Raw genomic sequence first — 19,972 nt, 5'->3', positions numbered from 1 at the left:
CTGACGGTGCATTTGATCTTAGGCCAAATCTAGCTGGGTTGCCCTATAGTGTTGTCACTGAAAAGTACAATTCCATAGCAAATTCCCCCTCCTCTCCCTAGTGGCATATAGTTAAAGAAACATGTGCCATGACATCACCTCATGTTTTTCTGCCCCATATTATTGATTGCTGCGGGGTATGGAGAGAGAATGCATGCTGTAATTATGTCATGTCACATATATCTTTTAGCTATACATAACTGGGAAAGGCAGCAGGGCAAGGCTCAACATAAGACTGCAGTTCTCAGTAGCAACCCCATGATCAGTTAACATCTACTTCTAGCCTGAACTATTTTAAGTTTATGTGAGAATAAGGGTGCAATCCTATGTATGTTTAGACAGAAAAAAGTCCTTCAACTCCCAGCATGACCCTACCAGCCAAGATGGCTGGCTAGGGAATGCTGGGAGTTGCAGGACTTTATGTTAATTCTGATACCTATAGGGGAAACCTTGTAATAAGGCAGGAGAGTGCAGGTTAGGATTTGAATTTCACGACTCAAACTAATAAAAATTCATTTTATAATGTGATAATACATGAATGTGAATTCATTTATTATGGAAGCCTATATATCAAAGGTAAAAGAGATTAATTACAACTCACCTGCATGTGATAAAGTTGCCTGGGTTCTCATCAGGTCTGTTTTTATCAGGAAAGTCTGAGATTTCGAATATGGAGAGGCTGTTGTTAATGTACCCAGTCATGGGTGAATCAGAATCCGTAAAATAGGCATAATAATAAACCAATCGAGGGATCATATCAGATGTGAAGGCTACAATGAATGCCTGCAGGAAACAAATTGTACTATGTGTTATGTTAATCCTTTATTTATATTTCCGGTGATTGAAGTATCTAATTATACTTTGAATAAAAGGTAATTTGACAAGAAATAATTTTAGAACTGGATCAACTACAATGCCTATACCAGCAGCCTTTCAAGTAAGTCCACAAGGCATAGAGCCCACAAAAATTTTACTGGCTTGGTTGCCCACATATACCCATCTTAGCCATAAACAGCCTGAAATGTTTTTAAAACCCAGCATTTGAAAACACCTCACTGCTTTGTCACTAGGAAGATATTTTTACTTTTCAATGGCTGCTGGTCATGATGACTATATATTATCTCCAGGATCAGGGGCAGGATCCCTCTCTGGGCAGTTCACAGATCTTAAAACCCAGAATACAACCAATAAAAACACAATATAAAAGCTTTAATATACAGAAATTTAAAACAATTTAAAACCACTAAAAACCTGATAAAACAAGTGACATTAAAAGCCCTAATAAATTCCTCTGTTCCCAGGCATTTGATGGCAAGTCTTAACCTAGCACCGAAAATATGTTGGCCTCATGGGGAGAGCCTCCCTCTAGTCAGAATTTGCCAGTACAACCCTATACCTATCTAATCTGAAGTAAAAACTACTGACGTTGCTAAGAGTGGACGCAGGCTGATGGCAACCTCTACATTGAAATCTAATGAAAGTAGAATGCAATGGGATTTGATTTAGACATTGATAATTCATTTCATTGTTTTTAATAGAACATAAGTCAAGACTAACTTTAGCCGTATTAGGATCCTATGCTATACATTTGTTATGCTTTCCCTTAGAAAAAAATGATTTTCTCAGAGTACATCAATTAGTCCAGCAGTGGGCAATCTGTAATCTTCCAGATGTTGTTGAACTTCAGCCCCAGCCAGCATAATCAATGGTTGGGGATGATGGGAGCTGTAGTTCAGGAGTATCTGAAGAGCCACAGGTTGCCCACCCCTGGATAGTTACTTCTTAGAGCTACAATTACCATGGTTACCTAAGGTAGGACATGAATATTAAAATGGTTGTTGTTGTTGTTGTTCAGTCGTGTCCGACTCTTCGTGACCCCATGGACCATAGCACACCAGGCCTTCCTGTCCTCCGCTCTCTCCCGGAGCATGCTCAAGTCCATATTCATTGCAACAGTGATGCTATCTAGCCATCTCATCCTCTGCCGTCCCCTTCTCCTTTTGCCTTCAGTCTTTCCCAGCATCAGGGTCTTTTCCAGAGAGTTTCCTCTTCGCATTAGGTGGCCAAAATATCTGAGCTTCAGCTTCAGTATCTGTCCTTCCAATGAGCACTCAGGGTTGAGTATTATTAAAACACTTTGGGTTATATCCAATGTTAGTCTAACTTATGCCCTATTCATTTCAATAGGGCTACTCTAAATAGGACTAGCATAGGATAGAACCCTTTGTTTGTAGTATGGAAATGCCCTGTCTTCCAATCTCCTTCTTCTGAAGTGAAATAAACTGTTACAGCTTTTTTTTACTTACATTTGTGACAACAGACAAGATAGCCATCCCATTTAAGATTTCTTGCCAAATTCCTATGCTATGGGCTTTGGCTGCCACTGGCCTTCTATACTGAGTAGTAAGCTTCCAAGAATCTACTCGAATCTCCAAGATATTGTTCATCAGAGCAAGTAGTGGAGCCAAAGGAAAAGAGGCCACGAATAGAGTAATAAATCCAAACTGAATAACTATACGAAAAGGAGAAAAATAAAGGTAAACATTTGAATGACATCTAAGAATAATTATAGTTATTCTTACTGGCATATCAGAGCATACATGAACAGTTTATTAACTGGGGGAATAAGCAGATGGTGGAAATTAAAATGCAGTATGCAGGTATTCCTAAAGAAAAGGACATATATGACTGCTAAAACAGAAGAGTTTAGTTCAGGAAAAAAATAGTTGCTGATTAATAAAATGAACACAGAGTGAATTTGCAAGATGAACAGATTAGATTTAATTTCAGTGTGAGATTGGCGATCTGTACCCTGAAAAAAGCCTAAGGCAGAAAAGTGAACCCACCTTCACTTTGAAGCCTTTGGCACAATACAGCAGTTCCCTTGCCCTAGTGCAACTACTCTTGTAACCAAGCCCAAACATCTGTAACTGAAACTATTGCATATTGTTTATGGTTCACCTTCACTTCCTTCCTTTTCCTCTGTTATTTCCCTGTCTTGAACCTGCACCACACATTACACAATAATTAGAATAGTGACTATGATGATGGCCATGATGGCTGGGAATTATGAGAGTTGCAGTCCCACATGTCTTGAGGGTGCCAAATTGCAGAAGGCTGCTCTACACCATCAACCCTGGCCCACAGGGACTTTGCTTTCTTGGAACTAACTGGTTCTGTGAATTGTAAGTGGGTTTTGGTGGGGAAGAAGGGAGTTTCACTAGGTGAGAACACTTTTTAAATGGGAAAAATATGGTGTTACTAATGGTTACTAAACGATGGGACAAGTAAAAATATTGTACAGCACCCAGAGAGGATAAGACGGGGCATAAAAACAGGAGAAAGACTATTTATTTATTGTAATCTCTGTCTCCGAGTTTTAAATTTTCACAGTAGTATGGTTCCTGTACAAATGAATGGGTGTTTCACTCTACAGTGCTTTCACATAAATGGAAAGTCCCTACAAATCTGACTGATCACCCCAATGAATACCAGCTCAAAATGTGCATGTTGCAGTTAAGTTAAGCAGTGCTAGCATTTACTTAAACCATGGATCATGACTGAGGGCAAACCTAGATTTTAACATTTATAACACCTTTGCTTAAACTGCTGTTATTTTTATTTTTTCGGAGGCTTTCATTTCTGCTTTTGGCTTCTTAAAAAAGAAGCGAACAAAACACAATGCAGTAGCCATGTCAGTGTTATTTTAGAAAAAAGCATTCTTGTTAGCTACCATGCGCCATCTGTTGGCTGCTCTGTGAAATCAAAACATGGCAACTGTTGGCTTTATATCTTTTGTTGTATTATACATATAAATGTGTATTTTGCACATTGTGACAGCAAAGAAGATATAAGTTTCACTGTGCGACATGGAATTCTGCTGTGTACAGCTAAGAGAGGCGTATATCACACACAGAGTCAATTTGTGCTGAATGCTTGTTAAAAGTAACCTTATTCCTGTTTGGAGACCCAAGATATGAAAATGCTGATAACTTTACAGTGCAACAAAATTGCAGAAGGTATTTTTTATGTTACCTTCAGATATTATTCAGCTCTTCTATGTTTGGTGTCCAGTAAGTCCATTCTTTTTCAATACTTATCATGCTTATTATCATGCATATAGGTTTGACAGGTCTTTACCCCAGGAGTGAATTGCTGCAATTGCATGTAAAAGTGTATGTGCAGTCACAGTGCCTCATTCGTGGAATGTTATGGGAGGTATGTGTGTCCAGATGATGTCTTCAATTTGTATCCCTCACATGTTCTTAAGGTGCTTCCAGGCTGAGAGCTCCTATCGCTAACAATCCCAACACATTGTGCAGCTATTCCATTTTCTCTTCCATGATGGGTTTTTTTTTCCTGGAAGAAAAGATGGAAGAAGTGGCAGGAAAACAGGGGAGGGGCACAAATTGAAGACTTCATTTGGAACCCCCACCCCTATACAATACAATTCCATGAATGAGGCAGTGAAACTGCACAATAAAAGCCTTGTCTGGAAGCACCCTAAGTTCACAGGGTCTTTCAACAAAGAGACATAAGCATGCATATGAGCCCCATACTACTACATGGAGAAAAGCAAGCAATGTGTCAGCATATCCACACCCAAGTAGTAAGCTCTATGCATTTGTGAGCCATCCTTTGTGCTCACCCATTTCTAGGTATTCATAGAACAAGCCCAACGCTCCAAAGTTCTGCAGATCATGATCCTGCTCCCATCGACTATATAAATTCTCTGGATTGCTCCTGGCTTTCCGACGGCCCCACCAATTCCAGATCCACCTATGGGTTGGGACAACAGAAATCACATGGACATGTTGAAGCAGAGATCCAGTATTACCGAAAGACTTGTGTATCATATGATATGATAACCAGTTGCTTTTCTGGTACATCTCTGCCATAAAGAAGACCATCCATGACAGGGCTGGAAAAGGCCAGATTACAGGGTCATGGTAGCTCTAGTTTGGCATTCTAAATCATGCAACTATAATCACATGATGCAGGAGAGCAGGGGCTGTCAACCAGCTCCACTCGTGTCATCATATCCACTGCCCTCTGATTTGGGGTTAGGCATGGATTGGAAAGGCTGCTCTACAGGGACCCTTGTGGTTAACTTTGTTTCTCTGAACTTACTAACAGATGAACTAACTGAAGTGCTGCTCATCAAATACTCAATTAATTTTGGCTATTTTTTAACTGTGCAATTGGCTCAGCATTAGTGTATCACTTACGGTACAATAGCCTCTTGGATGTTACCCCAGATTTGTTTGCCAGCCATGACAATGGTAAGCTGTGTCGTCAGTTCTATCAAACATCCTGCAGGATCACACTGATGAAAGAAAAGCAAAAAAGAAAAGCAAAAGCAAAATGCAATTCGTTTGTCACTTGAAAAAAGTACAGCGCTAAAAAGACAGGAACTATTTAAAAACAAATACTTAGGAAAGTGAGTCGCTTGCATTTTTGGTTAGACCTTCCTCCCTAAAAGACTCCAAGTAAGAAAAGACTGCCACATGTGCTTGGCTCTGGAATTGTTTAGCTATAGTGTAACCTCACAATTAATGCCAAGGAGATGCAGCTTGACTACTACATTCACTATATGCTCCAACCTCACCGTTGGGCTGACAGTCTACGCTGCCACCAAAAGTCAGGACAATGTTTGTAGCTGTACTGAGGATGCCAGGAAAAGACAGGGGCAGGACATAAATATAAGCTTCCCATTGCTAGGTTAGCCAGCTCTTGGGCCAGAAAAATCAGGATAATAAGCATTTGTTAGAGAGCTTGGTCAAGGGATGGGAGGCTGAATTAAATGTCAGTAACATATATGAAGTATTGAAGTCAAGCACCTGCTTTAAATATTAGAAGCCTATAAGCCAAAATTTGGTTGACTATTAAAAATCAATAGGAGATGCTTTGACTTAGATTCCTGCACTGAGCAGGGGGCTGGACTTGATGGTTTCATAGGCTCCTTCCAACCCTACTATTCTGTGATTCTCCATCTCTGCCTTCTGGTCATGTGAACCTCTCCTCTCTGCCCATTCTGCCTCCCAGTTTTCCTTCTCCTGTCAGTCTCTTCCTTCTGGCTGCCCCTTCTTGCCCTTCATCCTCCAGGCTTCTTACTGAGGAAAGTAACCTGTTCCAACCCTCATTTTCTAAGCCCCACAGCTGCTGGCTTGGAAAGCCCCTGATCCTTCCTTCCTTGGTACATACTTCTACCTTCTCTTTTCCTAGGCTTTCTGCTTGCCCTGTCTCTTTTGAAGATCTGAGTAGCTCACCTACTGGCAGCCAGAGACTCTTAGGGTGCAATCCTATGCATGTTTAGGCAGAGAAAAGGCCCACAGCTCCCAGCATTCCCAAACCAGCATGGCTGGGACATGCTGAGAGTTGTAGGCCTTTTCTCTGTTGAAACATGCATAGGATTGTGCCCTTAGGCTCAGAACAGCCACTCCAATCCAGAGTCCCTTCTGCCTGCTCCCCTGTGCCATTAGGTCAGCCAATCACTGCCAGAGGCTTTATCAATACTACCACAACGATCCCTTAGTGCATTGCAATATAAATATACGATCTGGGCAGGAAGGCAGAGACGCAGTGCCCAAGCCAGAGATATAGCTATTAGCCTCCACAGAGCACCAGAAAATTCCAGTCTAGTACTCCGTTTCAAAGAATTCAGCAATTTACTCTGCATCCTATGTGAATGGTTGTCTGCATCCTAATTTGCAGGGAGCACCTTCCAGCCAATAAGCAGGAAATGAATTTCTAAGGCTGCAATCCTTCACACTTACCTGGGAGGAAGACCTCTTGAAAACGATGGGACTTACTTCTGAATAGACAGGTATGAGATTGCAGTAGAAAGAGATCTTCAACAGTATATTTCCTTTTCAGTAAATAAGCATTTGCGACATTTGCCAGCTGGAAAGCGATGGCTTTTTATTCAGAACATTATGTTAGTTTTCTTGACAAAAATCCGGATGGTTGGCAATTACCTCCCTAATTCACTTTAAAAATTACATACCTCTTCATTTCTCCATTGATCAAACATGTATGTGTAAGAACCAGGGTATCCCACAAATTTCCCTTTGAAGAAAGCCACGTAAAAACATGAAGAGTAATAATTGACAAACTGAAATAGGAACATCTTCATAGTGAGCCTGTTCTCATATTCAAGGTGAGTTCTTGGGATTTCTGCAAGGTAAACAAAATAAGCAGTGATTTAATTCCCTTTGTACCATGAACACCATGCAAGTTCATAAAGCCTACAACAAAGGCTGGCAAATTAAAATTTGGCTTCAGTGTTGTAGAACTATTACTGTGGGGTGACAGCATAATTTTAAAAAAAGGATTATAGGACTGTGAACTACATTTTTTACCAGCAGAGGGCAGCAGCTATTGAATAATGAGGCAAACATAGCTTCTCTTAGTGACACCACTACTAACATAGTACTTCTTACCATGAAATTGTTATTTTAAACTTACAGCATACAATATAATTATTGTTCTATTATTTATCCATTGGGGGTAAATGAAAATATTTCCATTTTCTAACTGCAGAAAGTACTTATTTTAGAGTTATTTACATTGTTTTTGTTCTCCCATTATTTGCTGTTAAATGGATGAACCTGAGAAATAATAAGGTAAGTGGTTTTTTGTCCCCCCAAATAGGGGACTTGCCAGATGGAAAATCGCATACATATTCTGCTTCTGCCAGTGAAATCAGGATGTGCGCTGCAGGGGCAGGAACGCCTCCGTGTCAGTTCAGCCTTCGTGCAACATACCTACCCATATCTGTGATCCAGATGGCTATCCTTTCATATAAGAAATTCAGTATCATAATGATGACAAAATTCAGGCATGATGCAGTGACTGATGTTGCCAGTTGTGGCGTCAGTAAACTTCGAATGGGCTGCAAGGTTTGTGTGTTCTCCATGAATCTGGCAAAAGCAGCATAGACTGCAAGGCGGTAAACTATCACAGCTATCATACTCGCTATGATCAAAGAGATCTGAGATAAACCACAGAGATTTAAGGACATTGGTATCTTATCACTCAGCCACTAGCAATTCATAGGAACAGAGTTGACTGCTTTTGACTATACAAGACTCTAAGAGCCAAACACACACTGTGCATAATTGTGTAGCATGACCCTGCCAAGACTGTATCACTTCAGACTGAAAGCAAGAGCAGGCTGTGTTACTGAATACTCCTCCAATGCATATGCCTATATCGTTTTTTGCAAATGGAACATCAGGGAGAGAACTAGGCCAGGCCCTTTAGCCCTGATGTCCTAGTTTTCTAAGCAAAAAGAACTGACTTTGTTTCAGCACACGGAAGCATTTAAACATGTAGTCTAAAGTGGTATAGTCCCAACAGAGATGTAACACTGGTTTATTCTGAATGTTTAGATTGACTACAAGTACACCATGCAAATTCATGCAAAGCACACCGGTGGAATGGTATTACAAAATCCACCAATAGTGTGTTACAGATACAAGAACTGGGAATTCATTATGCAGATATAGTAGCAATTTATTATCAACATTGCGTTCTCTTTTCATTTTTTCAACACTACAGCACCCTTTCTCTATCTGGAAGCACAGGCAGGTAACCCACTGACTAAAAAGCTAAATTGACTGAAACATAGAGGATGCAATCTGCAACCTGATTTCTCCAGAGCATTAAGCTCAATTAAGCTAAAGTTAAATGACTAGTGGTTATAGTGGTAGATTTTATAATTAGTTTTTTGAGCAACTCAAAATATTCTGGCAAAAATTAATGTCAATTTAATGTAGGATTTCTGAAGCGCTAACTGCTACTCAGAACACAGGTTCATTCAAAATATGGCCAAGTTTTTGGTTTCGAACACAGTTTCCCATCATAATCATAGAACTGAGAATGCTGGGGTTTCCGTTAGAGATCCAATTTGGTCTACAAATAACAAATTACACTGTCTATTCTTATTACTCAATGGCAGATAAATGTCTGGCAGTGTTATCCTATACATGTTTACTCAAAAGTCAGTCCCATTAAGTTCAATGGAGCTTACTCCCAGGTAAGTGGGCATAGGATCACAGGCTAAATCTTTAAATTCTTTATTACTGACAATACACAAGCTGTTATTCAAAGGAAGAAAAAGCCAAAGGCAGAAGTGGGCGGTGGATTATATATTATATGATTTAATGTGTACTTTGCATGATAGCATGAAAACAAATAGGAAAAAATTAGTTAGAAGCCCATGTAGCAAGAAGCAGACAGAGAAAGAGACCCAAAGCAAAAGCATGAATGCATGTTAAAATTCAAGATTAAAAGGTGATCAGTTACTTGTTCCGTGTGTTAAAGTGATGATTCAAAAGGATGCTCACCCAGAACAACACTGTCGTTCCCGAGATGCAGAATCGTACAGCCTGGCTAGTTAGAGGCAAATAAGGTTCCAACTCCTGAAACAGTCAAGCAAGCACAGCACATTTCACCACCCGCAGTCATATTCTTATACTGAGCACTGCAGAAAGCAACCTCAACCACTGTGAGAAAGCAAACACACCCCCAGAAAACCATGTTTATGTCCCCAACGAATGCATTATGTGGCACATTTCCTCTTATGGGAGAAAGACAGGAATGGAGGACTGAAGGAACAATATTTATGGATGGAAAGCCAAAATCCAAGAACTTTTAAGACTTTGCCCATTTGCAAGGCCACCAAAGGGCCACTGTGTTTTCCTTCCTCAGGAATCTTGTGAACAACAGAAGGGAGCGAATGGAGGTGATGCAGCTCTCTTTTCAGTTTTCAGTACTCCTCATCCAAAACTGTGTTACAAAAAGAACATGTATGCTTGGATTGGACTCGACTAACTGTTCCCTTCAACACTGTCCTCCATGCTCTAATTTTTTTAAAAAAAATTCCCACTTGAAGAAATGGCTCATTTAATTAGTTGCCACTCTAAGCTGCAAGGGCCGTGCAACCCTATCTTACCCAAAACAATATTCCAAAGTACAACAAGCTCAGTTTCCCATAGTCATGTATGCTCTTCCTCTTAACCAATTCCAATTCCTAAAATATCAGACCAGACAGTTTAAAAAGGAATAATTAAAGAACGGAAAATACTTCACTGTACAGCAAGCACTTGATACTACTGCAACTTTGGTCTGATCTGGACAATCACATATTTGGACAATCATCCATATATATTCAGACAGTCAAGTCCCACCAGTCTTCCTATTGCAGCATGTGGCAATCAAATCAAGAAGGCTCCAATTAACCATAGTTTCCTCTTTCATTTAAACTAGGAAGCGATGGTTATCAGCTTCAGAACAAGACACAATCTTAAACCAACCCCCTAAGCTCTCAATGGGAATCCAACTGCACAAGCACCTTGGTTTTACATGGTATTTTTAAACTTTTAAAGTTTTATATTATGCCTTTTCAAGCTCTATTTTATAGTTTTAATTGTGAACTGTCCAGAGAACCTTGGGTATTGGGCAGTATAAAATGTAATAAAGAAATAAGTATATTGTTATAAATATCTGGGTATTCATTTTCATCATACTTTAAAATGGAGTATCCAAAGATCTTCTGCGTGCTGCTGGCATATAACAACTTTTCAGCTCTTCAAAGATTCTATTTCTCAATGAGTGGTCGATTAGTACATATGGCTCTACCATGCTCTAAGCTATGGCTCTACAATTACGGCTCTACCATAATTCATGCTAGAATTACAACTCTGCTCTTACAGTGGGGTAGCCATTTGGATACAGGGCACAGAAAGTTGAGTGATTGAGTGAGGTTGAGTGATTTCAGTCACTTTTCCTCAGAAGAATACTTGGGGATCCTAGGTGTGTGGCTAATGCAGTGTTGGGCTTGAAACTGAATTAAACTCCATAACGTGAACTGCCCAGAGAACATTGTCTATTGGGCAGTACAGAAATGAAATTTTTAAAAAGTAAGTAAACATGTGTGGCTTTGGCATATACCATTTGTAGATGGGTTAAATTTGTTTTCACCAGATCCCTTCTACTGTTCTATGATCTGACAAGATTCCTGGATGAAGACTGTACACTGCAATATAATGGAAATGGGTATTTCTCCATTTGGATTTTTTTCTGGGTAAGAAAAAGGCAAAAGAAGTTATGTTGTTCAAATTATATGATACTGAATGGCGCAATTTGATATCCTTGGCAGCTAAGTAGTGGGTAGCATCCAATGGTGTCATTCTGCAAACTGAAATAGTGCTAGCGGTGCTCCTCTGAATCTTTCCATTGTGCAAGCAATTGCATGACCAGTTGCATAATGGGTTACGCAAGCAGAATGCACACCAGTTGCACAATGGGTTGCACAAGAATTATGTGAAACCGGTTGCACAATCGGTTGTGCAAGTGTAATGCCCAACCTTTTGCCGAACCACACTCACGCAGACAGAATTTTAGTTGGAGTCCTCTTGAGCATGCTTCAGAACTTAGTTTCTGCTAGCACAATGTGGTCTGAGCTACTGGAATAATACAGTTGGATACTACCCATTGTTCTCCTTCTACTTTTGGCATTGAATTCCAAATTGAGTGTAAAAGGTCAAATTATTTAAGAACTATTTATGTTTATAAGCTTCAAGTTGCATTTACATGGGCCCATATGCATATTTTACCATCTGCCATGTTAGAGAGGAGAGTCAACAAGGATTTTTCATTTGCAGCCTTATTGTCCTTGTTGATCTGGGGATTTAGAGACTGTGATACATGTCTTACCATATTGTAATTTCTCTTAGGATATTAGGAGAGAAGTGATTTTGCCTCTGTTATCTAAACTGCCTGGTAGAGACAATTTCATTTATGTATCTTGTTTAGCTGACATCGTCCCTGTAGTTACTGAAAAGGCTGCTAATTTTTTTTCCTGTTGCCATTAAGTTCAGAGCCCAACTAACACGTGTTTGATTAGTCTAGCATTGATGGTATACTGTTCTGTATATATAATTTGTGTATCTTGTATTCTCAATCTGGTCATAGACCATAATAAACAGATTTGTATTTGGATTATACCAACTTCAAACTCTGGTTTAAGATCCTGGCTTGTCCTGAAGTATATAACCACAGTTTCCCTATTTGGACAAAACAGAAAACTATGGTTAGTGGGAGACTTCCGTGTTTGGTTGCTGCACACTGTGAAGGGAGGAGTGAAGAGGCACAGAAAGTTTGCCACAAGTTGAAAAATCTCTGCAAAAATTGCCTGGCTATTTGTCCTTATTAAAACACTCCCAAGCAATGAAACAGAGCTAGAACTGTAACTAGAAATGTTCAAGAGAATATAACAGTGAAGAATCCTGTGGCACCTTAAGTACTAACATGTTTATTGTGGCATGAGCTTTCACTAGTGGCAAATAAGTGAACCATTTCAAACCAGGCTTTAGTTTCGGAGAAGTCTGAGCTCAGTTTGAAACTGGCTCATGGTCTCCTCCAAACTTCAACCCCACCCACTCCACCCCTATTCTGAAGTTCAGCACCATCACTAGTAATAATCTCAGTGAGTGCAGATGTTGCCCCATTGTGACCTAGCTAAATGCTTTAAGATCAGTCACAGTCTTGATAAACCTGTGGATAAAGGAAAGAAGATAAACAGGGTATTTTCCTGTTAGTATCAGTTCATGGGACTGCAGAAGTACTAGTGACCAACAAAGATTTCAAATTATCACACACAATGAAATGTGTCCCCACAATTGAAGAAAATGTTAGCTTTGGGCATGTAGTTAGTCAATATGCTTGATCAGCACTTTTTTTCTGCTGCTAATCTTCAGAGCCCCAAGTCCTCCATGTTTCCATCATCTAGTGAAATGTAAGAATTGCTAACCAATAGCCTCTTTTATATTGATTTATTACATTTACAGCCTGCCTTTCCTCCAAGGAGCCCAAGGCAGTGTACATAATCCTCCTCCTCTCCATTTTATCCTCACAACAACCCTGTGAGGTAGGTTAGGCTGAGAGTGACTAGCCCAAAGCCACCTACTGAGCTTCATGGCTGAGTAGGGCCAAGTCCCAGTCCAACACTCTAACCACTGCCCCAAACTGGCATTTCATAGTTGGACCACTGACGCTGATGGTTATACATTTCTGTAGCACAGAACCTTGATACTCTGTAAAGATAACAGATGCTTTAAGAAAGCAATATAAGGTAACTGATTTTTTGAATTGCAGTTTAAAAATTGCTGATTTGCACTCAAGGAATTGAAGCAAATGCCTTGTAATGCTCAGACACATATCCGAGAATGTCAGTACATTCAGACTCCTCATTCTTGGTGATCTCATAGAATCACAGAATAGCAGGGTTGGAAGGGGCCTACAAGGCCATCGAGTCCAACCCCCTGCTCAATGCATGTTGCATCTAACCGTGAAATCTTATGCATGTTTACTTAGAAGTAAGTCCCACTGTGTTCAGTGGGCTTAGCCTCAGGTAAATGTGTATAGGATTGCAGCCTTAATGTACATAAGAAATATCTATTAATAGAAGCCCTATTCAGGTGTTCTATATTGAGGATAATCAACACATGAGGAGGGGAAGCACATTACCCAGTCCCCCTACGTAATCACATTCATTGCCCTCTACACATGGAAGGTGACTTTGTGAAGAGATCTTCCTGTATCCATGGGGGCTCTCCATATGATCTGGAATACTGGAAAATCAAGGAACAACCTGCCATTTAGAGTAACAGCTTGTCAATTATCAATGCCAAAAGCTCTGTGCTCTTTTGTGACCATACAGCCTAATAGCTGCTCACCCGTCAAGCATCTATGATCCCCTTTTCAGTAATCAGCCCTGGCATCATAATCCTTTATGTCCTCTATTACTCTCTTTGCAATAGATACTCTTGCATTTGTTTTCCAAAAATATAATTGCCCTCCATTTCCTGGGCTTGGTGTGTGCTTTCAAGAAAAGCCCAGTGGCCATAGTAAATGTACTGCAGTTTGTTCAACTAGCTGTCATTTTTATAAATTTTGTTGATTTTATTTATGTGTTTTATCTGCCTTGTTTTCTTTCCTTTTTTGTAAAATATTTCTAAACTGCCTTTCATGCGAATGGATTCCAGGGCAATATACAAAGGCATAAATAAAATTAACCATGCCAATATAAATACAATACAATAAAACATAAATAATGTTTAGAACATACACACATACAAAGGAGGTGGAAAAAAACTATAAAAACCACAGAGCAGACAGAGGCAACACTACCATTTTAAATGCCCTGGAAATAAATAAAAAAAAGCCTTAAGCAGGCACCAAAAAGATGGTAATATTTGTGCCAGATGTACTTCTGGAGGGTGTTCCAAAGTCATGGTGCCACTACAGAAAACGCCCTCTCCTTTGTAAATACATAAAGTACCTTCACTAAGGAAGGCACTAGGAGAACTGATTATGTTTTTGATTGCTATTTTATACTTTACTAAACAGATGAACAAGTAGAAGTTATTCATGCCCAATTTAATCACATTAACTCTCTACTCTAGAATGCCAGAGTACTGTCTATCCCTATAGGCCCAGAGCTGTATCATAAGGATTAGACTTCATCAGATAGACCTTTTTTCCATCTAAAGTGGAATTACAGTCATTTGGTTCTCTTCCCCCCCCTCCTTTTCGCAGTTTAGGTTTAGCAGTCCAGACCACTAATGGCATACAAATGAAAGCTTAGAGGCCATTTAAACATTTGGGGGAAAGCATAAGGTATCGTTCTCCTGGTCTGTGCCATTCCATAGCACAGGTCATGAAACAGCATGTTGAATTATACCCTCGCGCCGTATCAAAAAACCCCTACACATGGAAAGGCAGCATGTCAGGGAAAAGGCTAGGTAGCATCCTCCATGGCATGCTAGATTTCTGTGTTCACAGTTTCTTTTTCGGTATGGGGGAGCATTCAACCATGCAAACTTTCTGAAGCAAGAGGGCAATGATAGATACTTCTTTCTGAATGGTTGAACCAGTTCCTAGAGAATAACATTTGTTATCTTTAGCTACTGCCTTTCCCTACAGCAGGGGTGGACAACTTTTGGAGGTCTAGGGACCAAGTCTTGCTTCCTGTCTTGCCACTGAATTTGCTGCCAAAATTTGGCAGTGGCACTGCAGCAAACAAGGGCCAACGTTCTTTAAAAATAGGTCTTTTTGTGCCGCACTGACCCATTTCGCAGGAAACTGCAGCTTGCTATATTGACAGTAAGGGGAAATCGGCCCATTTTTGCTGCTGTCACCAAATTTCAGTGGCAAATTTGGCATCCGCTGTCACAAAAAGGGCCAATAGGATGCAGCCTACAGGCTACCTGTTGCCCACACTTGCCATACCGGAATGACTTGTGATGGCATTGTTGATGCCATTACCATTTCAGATGTTAATCCTAAAGACTGAATTGTACCGTGTTCTTAAACTATTGCACAACAGTATATTTCTACAACATCTGCAGATCAACATGCTTCTGTAATGTTGTTTTGACATAATTCCATCCTTAGCACTTAAGACCACATACCAGGTCAAACTGCTAAAGGTTTCACACAACGGGAAGCTGAATTCTTATCTAACCCCAAACCTCTGAGTGATTTTTGTCTTACAATAAAGCATTTCCCCCCAAATTACCTGAGTTACTGGATTCTTTCTCTTGTGGGTACATTTTGCTTCATACTCTGGTCGTAGTTGGAGCTGCTGTTGTTCCTCCTCAAAATCAACTAAATCCCACTCGTATTCGAGACGAGCTTGACGTCGCTTCCAGAACTCCAGGAAAAGTGTAACTGCAATCAGACAGTGTTAAGTAAACAAGAACTAATAAGAATAAGAAATGTTGTGTGACAGCTAAGTATAAATACTCCCAAATATATTTTCTATTATCTAATTAGATGTTTATACAGTGCATCCATTGCATTAAAAACATAGTACTGTTGATTTGAATACCCCTGAAGAAATCTTTACTCATTTCTTTATTCAGAGCCAAATTGCAAGGTTTATCTGGAATGTTTGGACCCATGACAAATTAAGTCAGATTCATTATTGCATATCTGCATGCTTATTTTTGCACATTTGGGATTATATTGTACCATGGAATTTGCTATGCTTAAGAATGTGGAAACACTGTTTAGTCCCACTGAAATCAACAGAACTTAAGTTAGTTCTGACTAACTAGTCCCATTCATTCCAATGGGAATAAGCCATGATTAACTTGAGTTGTTGTGCATATACACATTTGACTGAGGTTACACTAGACCGTTAGCTTTGTAATGTTCACAGTGTGTTTACAATTGTGTATAAAGGCTTGGATCCAGAATTGCTCTTCCACAAATGGAAGGGACTCCAATCCAGCAGAGACTAAAATATACTCACCCCAAATGCCCATAAAAATGGCAAAGAAGAGAGTCGCCACATTGTCAAACAAATGGGAGTACTGGAATAGAAACATAAATAATTATTTGCATTACACAATATGAGAAAAGCTAATCTTTAAAACGAAAATTGCAAGAATTGCTACAGACCTCTGAAGTCTCACAAGTGGAGTTCAGCCTCCAGTAATCACATTTTCGATCACATAGCGGGCACATAATAATCTCTCCCCCAATTTGGGAGTTACATATTTCTTTGCTGAAGAGGACAAAATAAGAATGTCTTACATTTAATTGAGTGCTTTTGTGCAAACATTGGTATTTAACTTTATATTGGAATAAGATGAACCACTTCTCTCTCTTTCAGGACAGAATTATAGGCAGCGTTGTGCCCCTAACTATGCTATGGTGTGAAGTTGTGTGTCTAGATCAGATGTTTGAGCTAACGTGTCTGCAAAGCAGCTCACATGATCAGGGTATAACTCTACACAGTGTACAATGTTCCAGAAGGGAAAAATAATAATAATAAAAAATGAAAACAGATCTAAAAGAGCAAGCACTAGAGTAGACAGGACATCTTTCATCAGCCGACTGATCATAAATTTACTTTAGCCAACATTGCCTTTTCAGTTAAACTTACCTACTCATATTTTCATTCATTGTGAAGGCACCATACAAAAAACAAATTAGACCAACAACAGCTGCAAAGAACAGCATCTCAGTATAGAAACCCAGCCAGGCAAAATAGATTCCAATCCTTTCTCCATAATACTTCCTGCAGAAAAGGAATGCAGCCAGATAAGGAAATACAAGGGTCAGTCATTAACTTTTTTAAAAATGGGGGGACTTCAAAAAGTTAATTGCAAATAAAGATAGAATCTAAATTTTATTTAATGTTATCAGTCAAATCCAAAGGAACTCTATTGTGTTTACTGCAAAACAATCCTTATGTATCAGGATTAGAAATGTGTAAATCAGAATTTCTGAGCAAATGACTGAGCAGAATATTTATGTCCTAAATATTTGAAGACCGTAACTAGTTTTTGCTCACGTGTTACCCAGCAGCCAGATAGGATTCTCCCATTTCCTTCTCTTCTCACTTTCCAGTTTAAAACTTACTTAGAGCAGCTGGCATGAAGCCATGGAAGTGGTGGGAGAGACATGCCCAGTGACAATACACCACCTTCAGCTCAAGAGCATCCTCAGGATGGGGTGAAAAAAATATCACTGACATTAAACAGGTCAATAGGCAGTTGGGAATCTGAACATTCAAGCTGAACACTAGATAAAAGGAACCTAATATTTCAAAGTGGACAATTTTACAGCAAAATATTGTTCCACAAACAATACATCATGGTGGGTTACTTATGAAGCAAATCTGATTCTGGCATGAGAAAGCAGTCACTGTGGAAAAAAGCCACAGGATGTAAAGTATATAACAGAGCAGGAGTAGGCAGAAGACAGGCTGGGATGTATTAGCAGATCTCTGGATAATTTGCAGCAGATCAGCGAGGGTGTTCCAGTTGTTTAACAATAGCAAGTAAAAATGCAAGTACAAACTAAAAAATAAGTTGCTGCCAGGGTTGGCCTTTTGTCAATCACTTATTTCCCAGCCTCGGTGTTCTTCTCCTGTAAAAGAGTTACCTTTGACCAGGTCTTTGAGCAGCTCTGCTAGCCAGTTTTCACACTGTGTTAGAAGCCCTGATCTATAGTAACTCAGGGCTACATTACACACTACATTATATGCATAGCGTGCAACTGATCCTCACCATTTTCTTTATGTTTGTGTAAGTGTGTAGGGGTCCAGATTGGGGGTAGGGAAGGTTTAAACTTTCCCACTCAGCCACTATTTTTTTCCAAAATTCACCCTCCCCCTAGGAGTGGGCTGAAAAAAAGGAAGAAAACTCCATTCATGCCAATGGAGCCCCCCCCTTTTTAAAGTCTCCACTCAGTGTGAATTTTGAAAAGAAAAGAAAAAGTAGCTGGGAGGGAAGGTTTAACCCTCTCCTACCCATGTGCCACGGTCCCAATCCAGATTGCCCCCCCATGTGCAAGGTAAAGTAAACAAAACCAGGTAAGCAAAATGATAAGGATCAGCTGCATGCTACATAATTAACAGAGCCTGTGGTTTAGCACTCAGATGTAGATCCGAATATACAGATCATCCGAGTGATGAACTGCAGTAGATAACTGCCTCTACTCCCTAAGAGAGCAATCCTATGGCCCCTAGACAGCACCTGGGGGCCATAGGATAATTCAGATTCCTGAATCCAAGGTCAGGGACAGCACACCGACCTCAGACCCAGGCGTTTGAACTCCCTGTCCCCTCCTCCTCCCAGCTGGCACAGGGAGAACTGCAAAGACGACCTCAGAGAGAAGGTAAAGAGGGCATTCCTGTGGGCAGGGAGGGGAGGGGACTGGGGAGGCTGGCTTATGAGGAATCCTCTGGCCTACCCAGCCTTCTTCCCTCCCACCCCCCAACACCTCAGCTAGACAGGTGAAAAAGCCTGTCTAGCAGAAATGAGTGGGAGGAGTGCGGAGACAAAGATTGCCTCTGCCGCTCCTCCCGCTCTGCATTGGATAGCCGGAAGCCTCCTTCTTTGGAGGCCCATGGCCATCCCCACAGGATTGCACCCTAAGCCAACATTTTGCATCTGTCTTCTTCCCTCCAAACAACTTATTTTGGCTCTGGTTTGGCAAGCCTTGGGGTTCTATTAAAAAAGCAAAGTAGATCCCACAAGCTTAAAGTCTGCCCACCTCTGAAACAGAGAAAGAGTAGATATTTGTCTTGTGGTGGGCCCAAAATCTCATTCAAAATATTTTTTTTCATAAAATTCTGTCTACTTTTGATGACTTCAGTGCTGCTTTAGGTTAAAATGATTTGAATTAAAGTATGTCCAGTTCTCCAAGTAATCTACCTATATATTATTAATGTATTTTAACGTATATAAGGTTTCCTTTAATTAAGGAACCATTTATAAAATGAATCTAGGTAAATAACACAGTGCAATGCAAAAGTCCCAGCCTCCGTTAACATAGCCATGCGAAGCAATCACCTGATAAGATCTAAGGGCTGTTCTTTGAAAAACCGAGGAAACCTCGCCCACTCTCTGTACAGTGTGTATCTTTCATTTTCACACTTTGGATCATTTGCCCTCCTCCAGTACTGGCACTGTATCAGTGTGGATGATTAAATAAAAGAAGAAACAAAACAGATCAATAACTGACAATGTACTATAACATTACATTTTTCCAAATATATTCCAGGAGGATATATGCAGGTTTCATTATATCTCAGTGTGTAAAACACTGTGTGTGTGTGAGGGGGGAGGGGACATTCAGATATTCATACTGTAAGAAACAATGTGGAGATTAAGAACATATTTTATTTGAAACTTGGGTTTCTCAGCCCAACCTAAGTAGCACCTCTAATATATACCTTATGCCAACCTGATGCCCTCCTGAGATCTTAGACTACAACTACCACCATCCTCAGCCATGTTGGCTGGGGTGATGGGAGCTGTAGTTCAGGTTTATCATTAGTGTACTACGTTGGGGAAAGCTACTTTATGACTTAAGTCATTATGAATAAACAATGAAGGCATGAGTTCCT

General features: G+C 40.1%; 1 protein-coding gene across 3 annotated transcripts in view; it reads right to left on the bottom strand.

The window, feature by feature from the left end:
- ANO5 (anoctamin 5) overlaps nucleotides 1-19,972 on the bottom strand; it is a 109,070-nt gene that overhangs the window by 16,054 nt on the left and 73,044 nt on the right. For 2 of the 3 annotated variants that reach the window (XM_084852355.1, XM_084852346.1), the window contains 12 exons: nucleotides 19,416-19,531; nucleotides 17,000-17,134; nucleotides 16,513-16,618; nucleotides 16,364-16,424; nucleotides 15,626-15,777; nucleotides 9,390-9,464; nucleotides 7,810-8,032; nucleotides 7,046-7,215; nucleotides 5,268-5,365; nucleotides 4,688-4,818; nucleotides 2,346-2,551; nucleotides 641-822 (listed from right to left, as the gene is read on the bottom strand). In XM_084852355.1, coding sequence (XP_084708481.1) covers nucleotides 641-822; nucleotides 2,346-2,551; nucleotides 4,688-4,818; nucleotides 5,268-5,365; nucleotides 7,046-7,215; nucleotides 7,810-8,032; nucleotides 9,390-9,464; nucleotides 15,626-15,777; nucleotides 16,364-16,424; nucleotides 16,513-16,618; nucleotides 17,000-17,134; nucleotides 19,416-19,531 — 1,655 coding nt within the window. Of the gene's footprint in view, nucleotides 1-640; nucleotides 823-2,345; nucleotides 2,552-4,687; nucleotides 4,819-5,267; nucleotides 5,366-7,045; nucleotides 7,216-7,809; nucleotides 8,033-9,389; nucleotides 9,465-9,997; nucleotides 10,076-15,625; nucleotides 15,778-16,363; nucleotides 16,425-16,512; nucleotides 16,619-16,999; nucleotides 17,135-19,415; nucleotides 19,532-19,972 lie in introns of all 3 variants that reach the window. The other variant, XM_084852364.1, reaches the window with a different exon arrangement.

Source organism: Heloderma suspectum, chromosome 1 (assembly GCF_057233095.1).
Source record: "Heloderma suspectum isolate Gila_16-S chromosome 1, 16-S_ref, whole genome shotgun sequence".
NCBI classification, from domain to species: Eukaryota; Metazoa; Chordata; class Lepidosauria; order Squamata; family Helodermatidae; genus Heloderma; species Heloderma suspectum.
Note: the sequence above shows the minus strand (reverse complement) of the source record. Positions and strands in the feature narration are given on the sequence as shown.